Source organism: Cervus elaphus, chromosome 32 (genome assembly GCF_910594005.1).
Source record: "Cervus elaphus chromosome 32, mCerEla1.1, whole genome shotgun sequence".
Lineage (NCBI taxonomy): Eukaryota > Metazoa > Chordata > Mammalia > Artiodactyla > Cervidae > Cervus > Cervus elaphus.
In genome coordinates this window covers 32,968,306-32,987,756 of record NC_057846.1, presented here as the reverse complement: position 1 = coordinate 32,987,756, position 19,451 = coordinate 32,968,306, and the positions used below count along the sequence as shown (strand labels likewise).

Here is a 19,451-nt window from a genome sequence, read left to right as displayed (position 1 = left end):
GACTATACCATCTTGCATGCCACCAACAGTGAGAGTTCCTGTTGCTCCATATCCTCACTAGCATTTGGTATCAGTGTTCCAAATTTTGGCCATTCTAATAGGTGTGTTATGGCATGTCGTTTCTGAAATTTGCATTTACCTAGAGTCATATGACGTTAAACATCATTTCCTATGCTTATTCGTCATCTATTTACCTCCTTTGGTGATTGTCTTTTCAAGTCTTTGTTCTATTTTTTTAACTCAGGTTGTTGATTTTCTTAACATCCAGTTTTAAGGGTTCTTTGTATATTTTGGGTAGTTGTGCTTTATCAGATATGCCTTTTGCAAATATTTCTCCCAGTCTGTGGCTTATCTTTTCATTCTCTACCCAGCATTTTTGCAGAAGTTTTAAATAAAATTTTAGCTTATCAGTTTCTTTCTTTTATGTATGATGCCTTTAGTGCTATATTTTAAAGTCATTGTGGTCTGGGGGTTCTAGTTCTACATATAAGGAACTTGGAAGGTGCTAGTGCTAATAACACGTCAACAGCCAAACAAAGTGAAAAATCAACTCTTCTAGGATACGTAAGAGAGGTAAGGACACAGGAGAAATTGTCCCCGAGACTGGAGAAGTTGACAGGCAAATACAGAGAATAACAATTTACTGGAGCTGAGATTCATGAGCTGAAGTTGCTTGGGGAACCAGTACTGAGCAGGAAAACAAGAACTGCAATGAATTGCTGGAGGCTGAATGTGGATAACCCTGAGAGCTCAAAACTCCAGTGGGACCCAGTCACCGGGGACCGTGACAATTCTGAAAGATTTATTTCCAGGAGCTCAAATAGGTTTTCATAGTAAATATTGGAGAAAAATATCCTTGTTCTTCAGGCAGTAGGAGAGAGAAAGGAACCATTTTGAAATAAACCACAGCCTCTGTTCTTAACAACCTTCCCTTATGAGAACTAGCTGACCAGGGCCTAAATCAACAGGTGCTCACTGTGTGTCCAGGTCTACTCTGTAGGATCTCAGTTCCGATACAAAACTCAGCAGAAAATGCTAGTGTTAATTCTTACAGCAACTCTATGAACTGCTGGTATTAGGAGACGCATTTTATAGTCTTTTTTTATTTTTGGCTGAACTGTGGGGCATGAAAAGTGAAAGTTGCTCAGTTGTGTCCAACTCTTTGTCACCCCATGGACCCCATGAACTGTGGGGCATATGGGATCTTAATTCCCCGACCAGGGATTGAACCTGTGCCCCCTGCATTGGGAGCACAGAATCTTAACCACTCTGTTGGGAGGTCTGAGACTCATTTTAAAAATGAAGAGACTGAGGCACTGGTAGGGTAAGGGGCTTCCCAAAGCCACATGGCTATTAATAGTAAGTGGCAGAGCTGGGCCTTAATCTCAGGCAGTTTGAGGTGCCTTCATACTATACGGTCTTGCAGCAACTTGCTGCACTTACAGACTATGTAGTCGGCCAGACTTCTTGTTGCACTTCTGCTTTCTCCTAGGACCCCAAGAGCACTTGAGTATCTTCCAAATATTCCTACTAAATAACTTTGACAGAAAACTTTCCCACTTAGCAGATAGAAGAGACCCAGAGTCCCCACAGAAGTTCCTGGGAGTTGTGATGCAACCTGGCGGTCCACAGCAGCCATGGTCTCCTGAAAACTCCAGCCTCTTCATAGCGCCATGGATTCGATCCATGGTTTTCTTCTTTTTAAACTTTTTAAAACAAAATTAATTATAGGTATTTTACAATGTTCTGTTAGTTTCAGGTATACAGCAAAGTGATTCAGCTTTATATATAGATCCTTTTGCATTTAGGATATTACAAGATATTATAGTTCCCTGTTCTATATTTTTTGTTGTTCACTCAGTCATGTCCGACTCTTTGTGAGCCCATGGACTGTAGCACACCAGACTTCCCTGGCCTTCACCATCTCCAGTTTGCTCAAACTCATGTCCATTGAGTCAGTGATGCCATCCAAAAGTCCGTCCTTGTTATTTTATATGGTAGTTTGGATCTGTTATTCCTAAACACCTAATTTATTTTATGCTTTGTATAACATTCTCTGGACTTGTAAGCAGAATTATGAAAGTAGAGATGAATAGAATTACTTTTCACATCAGCCTTAGACCAAGTAAAGTATGCCAAGAATCCTATTAACAAAATGAACATGTCACCTACATATTGTCAGATGTTTTATTCATTATTAGCTCTATCGGACAGCTGGGGATTGGCCAACTGAAGTCCTGCACCACCCCCTTCCCCTTGTTCTAGACGCAGGTCTTCAGAGCAGATGCTAAGCTGCAAGTCTGGCAGCCAGGTCTCAGCTGAATGGGAACTAATGACCTTTTATATTACTTGTTTGCGTTGGATCTCAGTTACGGCCATGTGGACTTAGTTGCCCCGTGGTATGTGGGATCTTAATTCTCTGACCAGGGATCGAACCTGTGTCCCCTGCATTAGAGGGCAGATTCTTAACCACTGGGCCACCAGCAGTCTTCAGATGACCTTTGTAATGCCAGGTGCTCCTTCAGCTTAGATGCCCACTGTGCCGTCTTATGATTATAAAATAACAAGGAAAAGCGAACCATGCCCAATGACAAAGGGTCACAAGTGCTATTCATAGGGTGTACTTTCTCTAGCCTGAGTCACAGGCGCCGAAGCAGCGCCATCACAAGAGGCAGGTAGTCCGCTGGCTCCTGTGCCCCCCCGCCCCCCACGATACAAGGAGGGAGTGAGGTCTGCAGGGACAGCAGTTTGCTGGCCTCCCCGTTGCCTTGGGAGCCAGTGTGAAGCCTGTCTCCAAAGCGCGTGCCCCGTTGTTGTGAAGACATTTCTCAAAGGCAGCTGTGCTTCTGCTGTTGCTGGACCTCAGTGCCTCCCACGTGGGCTGAAGGTGAGGATAAGGCCCTTCATGCAGGTCTCACCAGAGACTTGTCCGATGATGAGAGGGATCTGTTGTTTGTCTTTTCCGGCAGTTTTAGGGCATCACATTAAGGTTGGTCAGGTTGAAAGGAACAAAGAGGGAAATGAAAACACTTCAGAGCTAACTTCTACCCACATACTGTATACTTTAAAAATGTTTTTATTGAATATTAAACAGTTACAAGTACTGTAAGTTAGACATTTAGCCAAAGCACAATTACAGGTTAAGTATAATCATAAAGATGTCTTAAATGGAAACCCACCATGCAGGCAGGTTGAGTTCCTTGATGCCCTCTTTTGGAAAGAAGAGGGTGAGGGGGGGAAAAAAAGGTCCTCCATTCCATGTGAGAGTGAAGTCTAGAAGAATTTACATGCTGTAAGCAACTTCCAAAGACCAAATCAACAGGCCTGCCAGATTTAGTAAAACTAAACAAAACAAAGCCAAAAAGCCGAGAATGTTCAGTTAAGTTTGAATTTCAGATAAACAATAATTTTTTACAGTAAATATATGCCAAATAATGCAAACCATACTTAAGCAAAACAATTATTTATCTGAAATTCAAACTTAACTGTGTGTCTTTTATCTGGCAATTCTACAAATAGACAAATGCAAAAAAGGACAGGAGAGTGAACTGGAACTCCCTGCCACTGGTGGGTCACAGAGACTACAAATAAAAACATTACCAATAATGAACCGAAGAGTCACTACATTGGTTATGTACACAGACCAACATCACAATGAGAAAATACACTTACTACTTCAAATGCTGTTGCCAGGAAACACTCTTGATTTCCTCAGAGCTGGTTTTGTAAATGTTTTTGAGAAACCTTGATATAAGTACCTTTCAGTCTGTAGGTATCAAAGACAATAGGCAGGGTGAGCTTGAAACAATGGAAGCAGAAGCAGGTATTCTATGCACATGAAGAGTTTAAATATTCTGTGTCATGAATATAATGGTTATATAGTCAAGGTCCGCTTCTAGGTGTAGGCTATTAGCCTCAAAGATTTTGGCTCCTTTCTAATTTTTATTGTTGTGTTTTCTAGCTTTTCATCCTGAGCCTCGGGAGGGGCTGGGAGCGTGTAAGGGACCTCCCCCGCCTCCACCAGGGTTTAACTGTACTTCTCTGCAAACACTAAGAGACAACAAGGGGCTTCAAGAGCTGCCTGCGAAAAAGGGCAGGCAGATGAATAACCAAACACTCTAGATCCTAGAGCATGAGAAATCTGTTTGAAAAGAGGGGTGGGGGGGTGTGTGTATGGAGATGTGAAAGTGTAAAGCATAAAAGAAAATGTGAAAAAATGAAGAGTCAGAATGCAGTCACCTCTACTGTGTGAATATTATCTCAAAGGAGTTAAAAACCTCTGCAGAAGTTTAAAACTGGTCACTTTGTGAGCATATTTAGTCTTGGGGAGTATGTAAAATCTTAGCTTCCTACTTCTTGTCACTTATCACTGTGGTTTATATTTTTAAATGGTTCAAAATTAGCTTGTGCAACACTCAAATTCTACGTGGTATGTTCATGAGTTGTTGGTAACCCCTACATGCACAGAACTTCATGGGTTTTAAAATCATTTGTCTCAACCAGAATGTTTGATAGCTGAGGAAGTTCAGAGGCAGAGGAATTGGGGACAGCTCGATTCTCTCAGCTGTTCTGCAGATAAAGGAGGATTCCTTAGAAAGTAGACTCTCATCAACTTAAGTTTACCAGGTGTGAGATACATGGAGATACAACCAACATGCTGACATCTTTCACATGCTGAGAAATGGAATTACAACTCTGTGTTTATTAGGAAAAGGTTAAAAATTCTCTGCCATAGTTAAGGCTTTCTTAAGAAATTTTAATTGTCTATTAATTTCAGAATGCACAAGGTATCTGAAGTAGTCTTACTTTTTAAGGTTGCTTTTTTAAAAATGCATTTCCTTTTCATATGCTAGACATGTCCAGCCATAGCACAAATATCATTTTCACAATTACTTTCTTTTAATTTCTCTGTCACTAATTTGACATCAACGAAGTTTAACTTTAGTCTTTAAGTTTCTGACGCAGGAAACCCTATCTTAATGTCAGTTTTCAGCACTGCCTGAATGATTAAAATCTATAGCTCTATGCCAGATAATTGCCCAACAGAAATATACAGAAAAAAGGCTGTTTATCACAGATTATCATACAAATGGGATCTGGATATCCTAGGGGAAAGGTGCTTAAAAATACACACCATCTCTGTTTGAAAGTGTTCACGGGAACCCAGAAGGTACAGGTGTTTAAGAACGAGGGTGAGCAGTGGCCAAGAACCGTTGTGCAGCTGTGAGATAGAGAAAAACACAGACAAATTACTGCATTCTAATGCTGTTTTCTAGCATACACCAAAATTTTATTTTTTGAATAGAGACTATGATATTACTCTATATTAACTTTATTTGCCACATTCAGGCATTTCTCTGCACATATCAATGCACTTCGCTATTTTGAGAGCAAGGGGAAATTAGTGTAGCCACTAACATCAAGCTCAAAGGACCACAAGGATGTCATTTCACACAAACATCCTAGTATTGTTTACTCTACTTATGTTACTGAAAAGCTAGGAATTCCAAGTTCCAAGAAGGAAAAGATAAAGGAAGGATTCTGGTTGTACTGCTATTATTCTACATAGAATTAGAATTCTGGGTTCCACGCTGTCATCTGTCAACAAAGTGGCCGAATCTTCTAAGCAGAGAACATGAGGCCTACTACCCGACTCTGGTTGTGAACTGGAAACTGAGGTACAGTTGCTGTATGTATGCAAGACTCAAGACAGAGGAAGGAGACAAATGAGTGGGGTCAAAGGTAACTGCTGGAGCTAATCCTAAATCCAGACTAGCCATCTGGGGAAAAGGGAAGGAGGCCAAGAACAAGAAGAAAAGTGCCCAGTCCAGACCACTTAACTGATGCCAACAGCTAGCAAACTGGGCCATCAGGGCTAGAAGCCCTTTGATGTCAGACCTGCAGTGGGCTGGTGGAGGGTCTGGATTCTCTTCTATGTGGTTTGGGAAACAGAGGGGCCACTCAGGGGTGGGCACACAGCACTTGCTAGTGTTTCTGGAGAGCGTGTACAAGAAATAATCTGCATTTCAGCCTAACTGAATGCCATGCTTTTAAGTTCCAAAGGGTTTTTCACACTACTATGGGTGGAAATTCCAAATGCAATCAATGTCTGCTAACTTGAACGCGCTCAGGGTGACCTTTGGTTTTCAAGTTTTGAAAAAATGTATTTGGCTCCTGTGAGATATTGATTACCTCATTCTCTTCAGCAGATGAGTAATATGTACACATTCCTTCAAGAACTACTACATACTCGAATCATTACAAGACAAGAAGCACAGCAAATGTCTTCCTTACACAGTACCTTTACTCGGCACACAGAATGTCAGATATAACACTGGCAGTTTAAATACCGAACCACGGCTTAGCTTCTCAAATGTAAGGCTGAAGTTTCAAACTGGCACATCCATTAACCTAGTTAGTGTGACAGAAACAACATATAACCACAGTTGAGTGGGTAGTGGCTTATGTTTTTAATGAAGCTATAAAGCTTTTGAGATCCATACCATATTCATCCTTTTACTTAACTAAAAATCACAGCTGTATTTACCATTTTAAACTATATCTAATTGGAGGCAAGTATTATACACTTTCACAGCTACTGAAAACGACACAAATGCCAATTCCTTCAACCCACTGTTACAAACACAGCAAAAAAGAAGGAAGGGAGGAAAAAAGCCCTCTTCATGAATATCAAACTTGGGAGCTCTGTGTGAAATACTAGTGCTATTAAACAAGTAGCCAAGACACAAACACCCAGCTTGGGTCACTAAAACTTCAATAGAAGCAACAACTGAGGCTAATTCTTGATTTAATTTTGAGGACCCATGCAAGATTCAGCTATAAAACTCAAAACTAGTTCCTGATGTCTAGTTCTAGCATTGGACTCAAGCCAAAAGGAAAGCAAAATGTGTATTTTTAAGACCCTATTCTAGAATCTTTGCATGTAACCGCTTTATTTTTCTTTAGGAGATTAAATGAAGTCACAGCTTAATCAACCTGCATTAAAAAAACAAGCAAATTAGTTTTCAGGACTGTAAATTGAAATGGCAAGTTTCCATCACACTGTTTTTCCTTGTTTTCCACCACATTTATATTACTTTGCTTCAAAGCTAAGTAGACACACAGCATGTCCAAGTAAATATGTTAATGCACTCAATTCAATATTCATTTAAGATGAAAAGGACAAGTGTGAGAACTGTCACGGATAATTTTTTTTTTTTACAAGTGTCAATGTGCACTTGACAAATGTTGAGGGAAAAAAAGCAAAACAAAGTAGTGATTTCAAGAAGAAACAGTATGACTATTTCTCTCCTTTCATTTAAAAAACAACTGAAAGAGCTTTGGTTTCCATTTTTGTTCTCCTCATCTATTAAGTAGTTTGAGACAGTGGTTCAAAAATTTAGTGCAGGGACCTATGTAAACTATCCGAAGCACCTCACTCAAAATAAACCCCAAACCTGGAGCAAACAAAAGAGTTCTCCCATTTGTGCCTATCTAGTGACTAAACAGGATCTGAACCCCAGCTTTCTAAACTAGAGAAACAATCAAGTAGTACTTTTGTTATTCTACTGGAGTACGGTTAGTCCACTGAATTTGGAAGTAAGGCAGCTGATTCTGGGGCGACAGCTCTGGTGGTGCTGGTTAAGTGAAATAGTGTTATCTCGGAGAAGTCCTCGTGGTCCTTTTCTGCTGCCGTATGATCGCACCTCGGGCCACTCACACGTCTTAATGATGCTTCTGGATTCCCAGGCCTCCCTGGCGGTCTCCCCTCTGAACGTCACCACAGCCTCTCACCGGCTGGGCTCTTCCTGGCCCTCCAGCACTGTCCTGAACGCCTTGGAGGCAGGCCTGCGTTGGGAAGTGTGAGTGGCTCTCATGGGCTTCGACTTGCTCTGAACCTGGGAGTTCCTAAATCAGGTGGACGCTGGGTGCCTTTCCCTTGTAAGACTGGCCAATCATAAAAGGAAACTGAAATGTGGCGTTTTTCCTTTCCATCTGCATTCACGCTGATAAGAGGTACAGATAAAAAATAAATCAGTGGGGGGAAAAAAAGTGGACACTAAAAGCCTTGCTCAGCCGGAAGCTTGGGTTATGTCACTAGTGATTTTAGTCAGTGTGACTGTGCAAAATATCCTCGGGAAGGCTCGGGCTCATTTTCAAAGTAAGCAACAACAATGACAGCAACAAAAAGTGGATGATAAATGCTCAGAAAAAACTAAAAAATGAGCCTGTCATATGTGTATATTTATTATATACACAGGCCATATGCAGAAAAGCAAACGTAGTGTGTGAATTGTGAACATTTGGGAAAGTATTGGTTATGTTGTCTTTTTTCCCATTTCCAAGTCTAGATCGAAGCAGTCCTGTCTTAGCGATGGATAACTGCAATGAAAATGAGCCTGAGATATATTAAAAGGCCGCCCCTGTAAACATTTCCTCAAAGGGAACAGTAGCAGTTGAGTATGTATCAGTTACTCATACTATATTCATCACTATCGCAATGCTTTATAAAAGACAAACAGCTTATTTCTAGGCTGTCAGGGATTTATAGAATATCGATTTTGTTGAAAACAATCCACTGTCATCCAGGCCCAGGCTGAAATCTGATCCGGCCTTTACCGATGGGCATTCACTAGGTCTTCTGCTCTGCGGCTGTTGCGGTCTGTGAAGGAGCTTCCGGCTTCATGATCTGGTATGTGATTAGATACTCTGGGTATGCCTGGAAAGGACAGGAAGAAAGCATTTATCACCCTTTGAGCAGGTAAGATACTGAAGCCCAGCTTCATGTGGACGCTTCAGAGGCTGCTGGTCATAACCCACACTCTACATACACCTGAGCGCCTGCCATGGCCAGCTAATTCACAGGTGCCTGGACAGTGAGGAGGTCCACTTTCATCTCTGTACGTAAACCTGTGTAAACCCTGTAATCCTAGAATTGCTATCATGTTATTTCACCTCTGAATACTGTAAATTCATCACACTACATTTATGCCTCCCTAGAGAGTCACGTGCCATAAACCAGAAAACTAAGGCAAAGAAAAATCTTTCTCACGTCACCTTGTGGATTGCTGTCACATAGCATTTTCAAGAAAAGTCTGTTCAATGACAGAATAATTCACTGAACTGATTTCAAGTTAATCATAGATGATGAGGTAACCCAATGAGTGAGGAGGGGGAAAGGCGAGGTGTGCAGGGTCACCAGTAACCTAGAGGCAACAGTTTGGAGGTAATTTTGACAAGTTGACTAGTGAAAGGCAACTATGACAGGAAAGGGAATGGAATGGCTCTGAAGATGAGCCTCTACCCCTGTCTTTTATGATCCTTTGTGTGATACATCCTTTTGCTTGTAGAAAAGTTGCTTAAGCAAAGGAATCAGTAACGCAAGTGTTTGAATTTGGTAGTATGGTATTTTAGATTCCCAACACATGTAAAATTTAGGCAGATTCTAATAGTATGAATGATTTAATCATTCATACCATTCTGAGTGCTTCTGGTTCCTACTCATTAGGCTACTGAATTGCTTCTGTGTATAATGGCAACCCACTCCAGTGTTCTTGCTGGGAAAATCCCATGGACAGAGGGGCCTGGCAGGCTATATAGTTCATGCAGTTGCAAAGAGTTGGACACAACTGAGTGACTAAGCACATAGTCTGAGACAGGAATTAATCATATCAAAGTCCAGAAGTAGGCTTTAAGGCAAGGGAATTAACTAAACTTCAGGACCAGAAGCGACCAGGATAGACCAACAAACATTATTTCCTGTCAAGTCTTACTCTAAACCCAAGCTGGTTCTAAGAGCATAGAGCATATTTTTTTAAGTACTTAGAAGAAAAGATTCAACAACCACTTTTAGTAGCCAAATTCTCTGATAGCTCAGTTGGTAAAGAATCCCCCTACAATGCAGGAGACCCCAGTTTGATTCCTGGCTCTAGGAGATCCGCTGGAGAAGAGATAGGCTACACACTCCAGTATTCTTGGGCTTCCCTTGTGGCTCAGTTGGTAAAGAATCCGCCTGCAATGTGGGAGACACTGGGTTCAATCCCTGGGTTGGGAAGATCCCCTGGAGAAGGGAAAGGCTACCCACTCCACTATTCTGGCCTGGAGAATTCCATGGACTTTATAGTTCATGGGGTCGCAAAGAGTTGGACACGACTGAGTGACTTTCACTTTCAGGAAATTCTTCTTAACTCAGATCCTCAATGCTACAGTTTAAACTCAAGTGCTTTTAGTTTATTCTCCACTGAGATGAAGAAGCATCATGTTCCCTTGAACAATTCTGTATGTTTGAAAATCATTCTACAAATCGTTCTGTTCCGTTCTCCAGGTTAAGTTGCTCTGCACTGTTCATATCACTTCAGTAAAACAGGCCACATCTCTGTAGCTGCCAATGACCAGAGAATACTTCCTCTATGTCTAATTAATGTGAAGCTTAAAGTACAAAATACAAAAATATTCCTGATATTTTAAGTCCAGTCATATACTGGAACTATATAAAATCGGAACTATTTTTCTTTCAAGTACAGTGCAGTTAATTTTAAATATATCTTTTCAATTCTAAAGAAACAATCCCACCAATAATAAATAATGCTCCTCAGATCAACCCTCTGAATAAAACATTCACATGGTCTTAAAAATGTTGCTACTAAAGGTGAAATATGATATAAGGTATAACTAAGGGGAATGAAAGAAAAGTTGGCAAAGGAAAACTACCAAAAGTCAGGAGAAACTGCTCATGGGCAACGACTCAACTAGTAGACATTGTAATTAACACTGTCCATGTGTTACCTGCATATGGAAGCACAGGTGTGCTCCCCTGAAACAAAAGAACTTACATTTTCAAGGTATTTTTTTTTTCTTTCAAATATGATGTGGACCACATCATTCTTTAAATTCTTCTAGCAAGAGAATTTCAACAAGTTATCAAGTCAAAGTACTTGGGAAATGGTTAAAAGATCAGCAAATACTAGACGTGTAAACCTATTATTTGTATCTCTTATTTCTTTCCACCCAAATGTGAATGAAATTCTATTTCCCATAGCTAACTTACAAGATCTGGAAAAGTGTTCGGTAGAGAAAACTGTAATCATCTATAATCTTAATACCCAGATAATTGCTCTTATGTTTTGGCTGATTCTGTGTTTAGCAAATACCATGTAGACGTATTTTTAAATCACAGGCACACAAATACACTAACATTCATTTCATCATTCCCTTTTTGCTAAATATTTAGCTTGTTTAAAATTTTCATTATGATAATTGAGACAGCAACCTGAACATCCTTCTAGGCGCTTTTTTGGGATGTGACCGTCACTGATTTTATCTGAAACAAATTTCTGAAGGTAGAATTACTGAGTCAAAGTGAAAATATTTTTTCTAGAAGTTGGGCATTTCTGATTTAAAAAGAAAAATCTGACAAAAGTATTCTTTGGTAGTTTAAAAGCTCTTTATTTGTAAACAACTGCAAACTGGCACATTAAGTTGCAAAAATTAAACTAGTACCTAATATACCTGTATGCCCTTTCTAAGTTCTAAGTTCAGTCTCTCAGTCGTGTCCGACCCTTTACCTACATCCAAACACTGTTAAGGTTTTATTTACCCTACTTGCTTTATCATGTGGACTTCCCCCTCCTTCTCTGTATACTAGACAGACACACAGAGATTCAGACATGCTTCTCCCGGAGTCATTTCAGAGGAAGTGATATGCCTCGTTACGGTTCTTTATCCCTAAATACGCCAGCACTTACTTCCTAATAATAGGGATATTCTCACATATAAATTTTATACTGACATAATATGTTTTTTAACCTACCATTTATATTTCAATATTATCTGTGGATCTAATAACGTCCTTTCTCTTCTAGTACCAGATCTACTTTGGGGGGAGAATCTGCAGTTAGCTGTCCTGTCTCTGGGGTTTCATTTAACCTGAAAGCTTCCTTCTGCCCGCCCTCTCTTCCTTCCTTTGTTATCAGTATGGAATCATAAATTCCTATTCTTTCCAATGGTGTAAAATTTATTACTATACTTATTTTGATGTTCAAATTATCTCAGATTTGGCCAGTGGGAGCCACTCTGAGCTGACTTTGTTTCCCTGTGACATGCTCCCGTCACTGTTTTCGAGGACTTCATTACTTTCTGGTGTAACAAGTTCCTAATCTGCTCCAACCCTGGAATTAGCTGTTTCTTCAAAGATCCTTCTATGGGGCATGGTATTACAGGCCAAGATTTGGGCTTGAGGAGTCCTCATTGCTACTGGTTTTTTTTGGCTTTCAGCAGACAGTGCTAAAGAAATACATGCACATATGTACCCATACATATATATATACACACCTACACATATCTCTTGTTCATAAACCTATACATACATATACTTACATGTGTACAAACAACACGTATTTACTAGAAACCATTCATTCCTATCAATACCTCCAATGTCTGCCCTTCCCTAGAGCCACTGTTACCTTCCCTCATTCCATATTTACGTCTCTTCTTCCACAGTGAGAACCCAGTTCCCAAAATCAACACATCAACACATTTACTCATTTGCTTAATCCCAGAATACACCTGAAAGAGTTTCAAATCTTTGCCCACAATCAATAGATCTAAATGAAATCCAGGATTTGTTTGCAATTCTTCGCCCTATTCCACACCTAACCTGGCCCAAGACTGTTGGCATATAATAAAACATTGTTTTCGTGTATATAGTTAATCTGCTTTTTCTCCTTTTCAATCCATTTGAAATTCAACTAAATTCATATTTACATTATTACATTTAAATGTTTTCTTTAATTCTTATGTGGTCTTCGCATTTTTAATCAACTGTTTACAGTAGCCGGGTCTCGCTTATTTCATGAGCACCATACCTGCTCTCCTCTGTAGATGACGTATTCGGCATAGGCCAGCCCATTCACACTTGGCCTCCCAATGACAGAGTGATGGCCTGGGGGGGCGTGGGCCATTTTCATGGTGCTGAACTGCAGAAACGACTTGCCAAGGGTCACTCTACAGAAAAGCATTTGCCTGAAGAAAAAAGCAAAGCAATACTTGGAAGGAAGCTTTAAATCTTAGAATGGTGTAACTGGTAGGTTTATTGATTTTTTAAAAACATAGTTAACGTAAGGCAAGCTAATTTAAATGTCATTTTTAATTTTATGAGTAGGAATAGGATGAGATTTAAAATACTGATTTACTATAAGCAGTTAGCAGGTTCAATAGTTCCACTTTAAGTTTAAAGTGGTTTTGGTATGGTTTAGAAATCAATCACAGATAACACCTGGCAAGGTTTGACTAGTGGAAAAAGCCAAACACTGGTGAAACTGCATTCTGGAAGAATGAGTGTGGACGGATAGGAGGAAAGTGAAGAAAATAAACAGATGGCAGCAGCGTCTGAAATTAAAGTTAGGTTTACTCATTATGAAGACGTAAAGTCTGAGAGGAGATAAAGAATAATAATAAAAGTGGACTATATATAAAAATACTTAGCTTCAATATATGGCCAGAATGTTCACTAGCTGAGTGAAACGTGAATTGAGGCAGTTGTTAAATATTATGGAGGGAAAGAAAGACTGACTGGAAAGAGTGTATTAAATAAACTAGGCACTGGCAAACGATAGGCCAAATCTAGGCTACCACCTGTTTTTGTAAATAAAACTTTATTGGAACACAGACATTCATTACAGGCTGTCTGTAGCCGCTTTTGTACCAGCACAGAGCTGAGTCATTGTGACAGGGATCCTACAGCCTGCAAAGCCTAAAATATTTACCACTGTGGCCCTTTGAAATAAAAGTCTGCAAACCCTTAATAAATACTTGAACATATTAATAGACATCTTAACTAAGCTATAAGATTTGGTCCTACTGTTAACTGTAAATAGTTGTTATTCAATCAAGTAGTTTTTAAGTAAAGTAATGAAGTATGATCTGTGCATTATGACTAAACAAGTATTACCGTGAATCAAAACTGTGCTAGACCCAGTTTAATTGAATCCTGCCTGGGCTGGCTTTTTTAGTGTGATGCTACTGGTGATGTTGGCTTGGCATCAACTGCATCCTCTTGTAGGCCCCAGAGGAAAAGGTCTGGACTCGCATTAGAAGGAAGCTGTTTGAGACCGTGGTGGCACTACAGGGTCATAGGCCTCTGCCCGCTCAGCCTGCTGGGCCCACTGCCATGGCGATACCCAGTGTCCATATGTCACACAAAGTGTGACCTGACAGCCCTCGCTTCCTGCCTTCTGCCTCCTGCCCCAGGGCATCCTTGTTGCTATGGAGACAGGAGAAGATGCAGGCCCTGCCTAGCTGGCTCAGGTCTGTTCACCAGCTTGCCTTGTGCCTGTGTGTGGCCTGCAGATGCAGTGGCCCAGTGTGGGACACCAATACCCTGTGGGGCAAACGCTGACCAGGAGCAAATGAAAGATTCTACTTGTTTAGAGAAGTTATGTGCTCTAGTTCAAATGTGATTAGTGCTAGAGGTTCCTTGTTCTCCAGAAATAATTCTCAGTCTTGTCCTGAATCTGAAATAAGGAGAGTGGAGCCCCGGGAGAAAGTCAAGATGGAGGGAGCTTCGCTGTAACCTATGCCTGGCTTTCCCCAGACAGACACTTGGTTTTTACCACAACTGCTGTTGACTCTGCCGTCATGGCTCTGATTAGAGCAGGGGCTGACCAGCTGTTCCTATCTAACCCCCAGGATGGTCTGATTTGTTACGAGTAAGAGTGAGAATGACCTGTGACTTCTGCAGAGCCTGAGAAACTCATCTGGTCCATGACCTGAGGATAGCAACCCTTACACAGAAGGAATGATGCTCACCTGTGACATATATAACATGACCGGTCTTTGTGTGTGGGACAGCCTGTTCCTCCTCCTATTCCATAAACATACTGGTTGCTTTTAGAAGAGTTTTCAGCAAAATAAATCCCAGCACCAAACATTCCTCCTATATATGCATGTCGCTCATCAAACCCTTTATGAATAATGGCATTAATGAAAGGAGAACCTAAAAATATAAAGACAGATCAGTTTTGAGCACTTTCTAGAATCTCTATTAGCTGCATACTATTTGCACTTGGCAGAGTAACACTAATAATGCTTACATGAAAAGTTTACTCTGTAGGATGGTCTACAATACAGAAATTACTATCATGTACTAGAATTTTACCAGGGACTCATAGTTGTTGTCCAGCAAGGACCTTATATGGGTTTTGCAGATGACATGGGATTTTAGATAGCAAAGTACAACATAACTTTGAAAATACAGATTATTTTACACCAAGTATTGCTTTAAGCAAAAACAGATAATTCAGTAAACTAAAACAATTATGCTGAACTACAACAAAAATAGCGTTTCACCATCTAGATGGCTCAGCATGCAATGTAAATTCTGAGACAATTTCAGATAAATTATTTTCATTGTAAATGCCTTGGAAAGCCCATTCATGTAATGCTTTAGAAAGCTGGTACCAACATGTAATGAAAAAAGATAAATAAATAAAAACCATTTTTAACACAACACGAATACAGTCAATACCACAGGCTTTTCACCTTCCTGGAGTTTGCAAACACTCAGAGCTAATGACCAGCGGGTGCTCACCATGAAACAACATGCGTTCATTGTGGTGGTTGTGATTCTCCTCAGACACTTCCTTCTGTCTGTGACAGAACCGTTCTCTCAACTTCTTGTTCACAACTTTTTGAATCTTTAAAGATGAGGAAGAAAGAAACGAATCAGTGAAATGCATGTTAACTGGCAGTTTATAATTTAAAATAAAAAGTATGTTTTTCTTTAGGGAGGTTCAATTTTTGTTTGCTTAAAGCATTATTTAAAAATGATATAGTTGCCAGGTCACTATAATTCAGTTAATACTCTGTTTTTAGTGACAATTTTCAGTTACACTTTTTGTTTGTTATCTACACCCGACCTGGCTATACCTCAGAATCACCTGAGGACTTCAGGTTGTAGGGGCCTGTAAATCTGTACTTTCAGAAAGCTCCCCAGGTAATTCTGATATGCACTGGTGTAATGTCAATAGCTCTATTAACCCAAAGGGTTAAACCATTTATCAACAGATTTTATTCATCTTTAAGACACCCCTTTGAAAAAAGCATATGGCAGTCATTTATTTCATGTTATGAATTAAAATATTGAGATTAAGAGATATATGCATTCTGATATAATCACTGACTCAATCAGATTAAAAATCGAGGCCTTTAATACTACTTTGAAATAGTGAAAACAGAAATTACAGTCCAAATTTGTGCGTGAGCTGGGAGTCTTATCACCATACTTGTCTCACGAATGTCAGCTGATCTAGCTTATATCTGACAGTCAGGCAAGCTGTGCAATCCAATTTTCACCCCGAAATGCTCAAAACTTACTCGAATGACATTGTATCTGTTGAAGATGCCACCAGCATTACCACCATCTCGGTGTTCTCGAATTGTACTTTGCATCTATAGAACAAAACAAAATAACTTTCCGAAAACAGGCCAGTGTGGAATTCTGAAGACATTCCTCCTGTTGTTTTCAACATTTTAATTCTATTGTATTGTTTCGCTAATGAGTCTAAGACTCAGCACTGTAAGTAATCAGGAGTTCACTATAAATGAGTCAACAAGTTTAGTGAATCAGTATTTCTGGTGAGAAAATAGACATAAATATCAAACTTTTGCACTTTATTTTTTAATAAAAGCTTTGAAAGTTTTTTCTGCAAACACCATGGGGTAAAATACCACGGTAAGTCATCCACATTACTATTTTATGTTATCGAGGAGAAACAACATTGTGATTAATTCAAACTAAAACTCTTAATACCCCATTAACTAGCTGAATGGGGTTGAACTAATACCCCATTGCACTAGTGCTAAAAGTAAACACAAAGAATTTATAAAAATCCATAAATCTTTGTCCCTTAGGTGAAAAAGTCCATGTCGTCTCTTTGCTCTGGGATCCCAAAGAATATCTGCACAGACCGGGGAAGCTGGGTATAACGTGTAAGTAAGTAAGTGGAATAACTCTTCTGAACACTACTTACCCTTCCCCTACTCTCCAAATTAAGGATTATGATAGTTTGAAAATTAAGATGTTTTAAATACCTGAGTTTCTCAGAGAACTGACTCAGAGTTGATTCTCTATCTCACCACTCCCTCTGTGAAGTGAGTCACTACATTTTTGACCTTATAATCAGAATTTACTTACTACAAGGAGAATGATTACCCGGTAAGACAGGAGAAAACAGGATGCTTTCCTGATAAACTAAGTACGAGGTGAAATGCTACCCTGGGGTAAGGGTCCTGAGACCCTGGGATGGGAATAATATCAGCACTACTTAAGAGGTAGAAAACAAAATAAATGTAGGCATGCCTTTCTCTGCAAAAGGTGGAATTAGTTAGGAACCTTATTTATTATGATAATGCCATTAGGCACTTTATGATGTATAAGCTAAGTGAGGCATAAGCCATCAGGAGAGAGGGCATCTCTGTGGCATCACATCTACAAGGAGGTTCATACAAAGTCTTACTCTGGCACTTTAAAATAATTGACTGTAGAAATGAAAGCTGACTGGAGTTATGAGGCAGGTTTCCTAAGCACACATATTATTTTATAACCACATTTTAGAACTTTCATGAAAATAAAGATTAGACGATGTTTATTATTTATGACGCAAGATTCTCACTCCATATTATTTTTAGGTAGCATTTTAACAGTATGAGAAAATAGTTCTGTAGGGTCTTTACTTCTACGAGTTTCAGGAAAGTCTCCAGAGTAAAAAGGTACATGTGGCCCACCCACTGGAAACCCTAGGGGTTCTGCTGTGAAAGCAACATGTGTAGCCCTGTGTTAATGTTGGCAACATGCCACCACAATGGCTAAGGGAAACACGGTAATAAACAGGCAACAGACCATCAGTCAATGTAAGACAAGTTTACCTCTCTTGGAAAAAGAGGTGTGAGCAGGGATTTCAGGAAAAGATAATGAAAAATTTTGATGTACATTACCTCCTCTTCTACTGACTGATATTCTTTATCTTCTGGAGCAAGATCCAGCAAAATAGTTCCCTGATTAACACAGTGAAAAGTCAAATAAGGATTGGTGCCTGCAGGGAAGAAAAATTAACATATTAAACAAAGGTCTACACTATCCAGGCTCTATTTTATGGAAAACTCTCATAAATAATGGACGTTCTGGAACAAGTCTAAGCTATTTGCAACTTGAACCCAATATATAAGGTTATATTAAACAAATACATCCAAAGACAAGAAAAAAATAATGGAGATGTGTTTGCAGTTCAATTTGTTCTGTTCTTACAGTTCCCTATACCCGCAACAGACTCAACAATTATTTGTTGAACTCAATCATGAACATACATGATTCTGATCCAAAAGAGAACACACCGTAATTAAATGCAGTCAGGTCTAAAATGTAAGAATTATCCTCTAAAAGAATTATCATCTGTGAGAGCTTGAAATGGTCACATTTAAAATACATTATTCTTGTTAATTTCATTATTCTTGTTGAGTTACTATAGCTAAATAAGCAAGACTCAAGATCAATACCTACTAACATTTACTTTCATGTCAGTCTTACAATTTTACTGTCTCTGCAGAATAATTCAAGTTGTTTCTTTTCTCTCTCTTTGCTTTTCTATAGTGAAAGCACTTCTAACAAACAGAGAAATGATAAACATGGAAGCATACCAAAAAAGAAAAAGAAAGGCGTGTTAACAGCAAAGTGCAACAGAAAAAGACTGCGCTGATAGTTGTGAAGGAGTGAAAAGGACACAAGGTGAGACAGAAAGGTCAGATTCTGAACAGTCATGTTAGGAACGTTTTATCGTAAAACCAACAGTACTCTATCGAAGGATTTCAAGCACCAGAATGATACGATCATACAGTCACTCTGAAGAGTCTTCTGGTTATCATCTAAGGAAGGTTTGGGGAGCCGGGTGGGGGCGGGAGGCCGCAAAGGTGACTGTTGGAGGTAAGCTGAAAGGTGGTTGTGTCAGTCCAGGAGAGAGACGATAGTGGCGTGGATTGGGTGGCAGCAGTGGGAAAGGACCGAAGTGCAGATTCCAGGGATATTTAGGATGCGGTGTTATGGGGGAGAGGAAAGAGTGACTGATTTTTAGCCTAAATGACTAGAGGGAGAGTGACACCAATGATGGAGACAGACAGGCAGGAGACGCCAAGCTGAGTGCATGAGCTCTGGGGTCAGGCCACCTGATTAAATGCCAGGCGGGACACTTATACCGGGCTTCCCTGGTGGCTCAGCTGGTAAAGAATCTGCCTGCAATGCAGGAGACCTGGGTTCGATCCCCATGTTGGGAAGCTACCCTGGAGAAGGGAACAGCTACCCACTCCAGTATTCTGGCCTGGAGAATTCCATGGACTGCAGAGTCCATGGGGTTGCAAAGAGTTGGACATGAAATGAGCGACTTTCACTTCACAGACACTTTATC

General features: G+C 39.9%; 1 protein-coding gene across 1 annotated transcript in view; it reads right to left on the bottom strand.

Annotated features, from left to right (window-relative positions):
• Window positions 1-3,060: 3,060 nt before the first annotated feature.
• The window catches only part of TNKS (tankyrase), a 155,972-nt gene continuing 139,581 nt past the window's right edge, over window positions 3,061-19,451 (bottom strand). The window contains exons 22-27 of the mRNA XM_043893900.1: window positions 17,992-18,089; window positions 16,372-16,446; window positions 15,587-15,692; window positions 14,806-14,992; window positions 12,864-13,020; window positions 3,061-8,719 (exon numbers count right to left, since the gene is read on the bottom strand). Of these exons, the coding sequence (XP_043749835.1) occupies window positions 8,633-8,719; window positions 12,864-13,020; window positions 14,806-14,992; window positions 15,587-15,692; window positions 16,372-16,446; window positions 17,992-18,089 (710 nt within the window). The 3' untranslated portion in view covers window positions 3,061-8,632. The remainder of the gene's footprint in view (window positions 8,720-12,863; window positions 13,021-14,805; window positions 14,993-15,586; window positions 15,693-16,371; window positions 16,447-17,991; window positions 18,090-19,451) is intronic.